At 35.3% G+C, this 2,408-nt stretch overlaps 1 protein-coding gene across 1 annotated transcript; it reads right to left on the bottom strand.

Annotated features, from left to right (window-relative positions):
* Positions 1 to 498: 498 nt before the first annotated feature.
* Positions 499 to 2,408, bottom strand: LOC106721388 (negative elongation factor B). The gene has a single exon (XM_014516310.2). It carries the CDS (start codon positions 2,298 to 2,300, stop codon positions 537 to 539), a length of 1,764 nt encoding a protein of 587 aa, XP_014371796.2. The 5' UTR covers positions 2,301 to 2,408; the 3' UTR covers positions 499 to 536.

Raw genomic sequence — 2,408 nt, 5'->3', positions numbered from 1 at the left:
TAATATTAAACGAGAATATTTACAGAAATATTATTTATTTTTATTTATATTTACCTTAAAAATTACGGCGATATCCACTTCCTTGATTATATTTTAATAGCGCCTGTGCGTTTTGAATACATCACAAAAGGATTTATATTACTATTTACAAAAATGCAACAGCTGTGTTTCAAAAATAGTGGTAAATAAATTTTAACGGCAAATTGTTTAAATATCTTTGGAGGCTCAAGAAAAACTTATGCAGCCAAAAATAATAACATTCACATTTCAAGTTTTATTTTTCTCGCTGAATCTTGCAATTTATTATTCTTAATTTATAAAATTTTATAAATACATTTTGGAATTAAAAATTTAAAAACAAAAGCATAGTATAACATAATTTTTATTCATTAGTAAACTATCCATTGTTGAACTTAGGCCTTTTTGAAAGATTGTATACAAAAATATTTTTTAGAATACAGTAGATTCTTGAAATCTTGACAACACTGTCATTCAAAATTAAAAAGTCAAAAATCTTTACACTTAAAAAATTAAGTTCACATGTGATAAGGTGCAGGTGTAGGCACACTCATCAAGGGAGAGTCCAAATATTCAATTTCGCTAGTACTGGGTGCTGGTTCTGCTTGGGTGTTTAATTTTTGTTGCAAAGCCTCATGCAACTTGTGCACAGACTCATTATGCTGTGTGCCGGGCTGTAATGCCTTCATTAGTGTATGTATTCTTGTTTCTGGTAGTTTAGGGTGTATGTACCATAGCAATTTGAGAATATGTCGTGTAACATTGTCTTTAGTAAGCCCCGCAAAGAAGAATTCATCAAACAATACTGTACTAAAGTCTTCACCTTGGAATTCATCCGGTAGCTGAATTAACAGTGCTACGAGGGCATGTAAAAATGGATCTTCATATGCACGACCATCTTTGCAACTACCAAGTATACTGAGGATACGTAGTAGGGCTCCACGATCACGTAGTTTAGCAGCATGCAATGTATAATACATAGCTAAAACCCCACATACAGTACTTTCTCTCATGTATGCCTCACATGCATCTGGAGGGGGCCCGGAATGTTCTATAGTGGTAATTGCAGATTCTCTCTCATCTGGTGGTAATTTGTTGTGCAGGGCTCGCACTTGGTCATCCACCATAAGTGACATTAGTGCGGGTAAGTATTTAGTTACAACTTGACTATCCAATTTGGGTTCCTTAAACTCTTGAGAATCAATCATTACCCAAGCACTTAGGCCTAATGCCAACATCCTTAATAAAAGAATCAGTATTGTATTATCTCTTGGAAGACCTTCAGTATTAATCAAATGCTGCAGTATTTTTATGGCTGAGGTTGCTAAAAAGTTAATAGCATATGGGTCACATAAGGTCATAGATAAATCACCAAGAACCTGTTCCTGTCCTCTTTTAATACTGTCTAGAAACCCTTGGAGTTCACGAGATCTCTTAATATCCACATTTCTTTCTCTGATACAAGCATCCAAACACCAGGTGAATTTGTGGCAAGGGTCAACTGATATAATATCTTGTATTTCTAAATCATGAAGTGCCATAAGTAGCTCAGCTCTCAAGGTGCAGTAATGTACATTTCTTGTTCGTAAAAATAATGTCCGTAGAAACTGAAGCACCATATCATAGAGTTTGACACTAGTGCCTATCATATGAGCAAGTTTCTGAACTACGGCACCTTGTCTTCTTACTTTTGGTGAAGGTGAAAAGAACAGATTAGTAAGATTTTCATGGTCAAATAATACATTCTCCTTTTCTCTTATATATTGGCTAAGTAGAGGAGAAACTTCATCTCCAAAAAGAGATTGATTATCTTGCCATATTTGCCGCTTAACCTCTGTGTCTGTATCATTGTATAATTCACGATCTCTTACTAAAACTCTAAGGTACTTATCATCAATGTGAGGAGTATTTTTTAATATACTCATTATTACAGGTCTTAAGGCTTTTATCCTAACGATTGCAAAGCTCTTTGCTAGTAGATCTTTTAGTTTCTTATCATTCTCTTTACCCTCTTTTGAGCCGAGTTCATTTATGTGCACTATGAGTTTGTCTCTCAGTTCCTCCAAAACAGATGTATGAAAATCAAGTCGGCGAACGCCGTGTAAGTCAAGCAGAGGCAGCATAGGCCTTAGAGACGGTAAAAGAATACCATTTTCAAGTTGAAACTCTTCAATAGCTTTTAGGGGATCAGTACAGCTAGTCAAAGCATCACGAAGGAAAGTTTGACCTGGGACGCCTACCTCTTCCAATCCAGTCCCACCAGGTTTACTGGTAGATGCCATGATTTAACTCTTTTATTGCAAGAAGTTGTACAACACCTCAACAAACTGTAAACATTTCTTCCCGGATAAAATAACATTGACAATTTCATTAACAAATTAACGTTCCGT

The sequence above is a fragment of the Papilio machaon genome, chromosome 16 (genome assembly GCF_912999745.1).
Source record: "Papilio machaon chromosome 16, ilPapMach1.1, whole genome shotgun sequence".
Classification (NCBI taxonomy): Eukaryota; Metazoa; Arthropoda; class Insecta; order Lepidoptera; family Papilionidae; genus Papilio; species Papilio machaon.
Note: the sequence above shows the minus strand (reverse complement) of the source record. Positions and strands in the feature narration are given on the sequence as shown.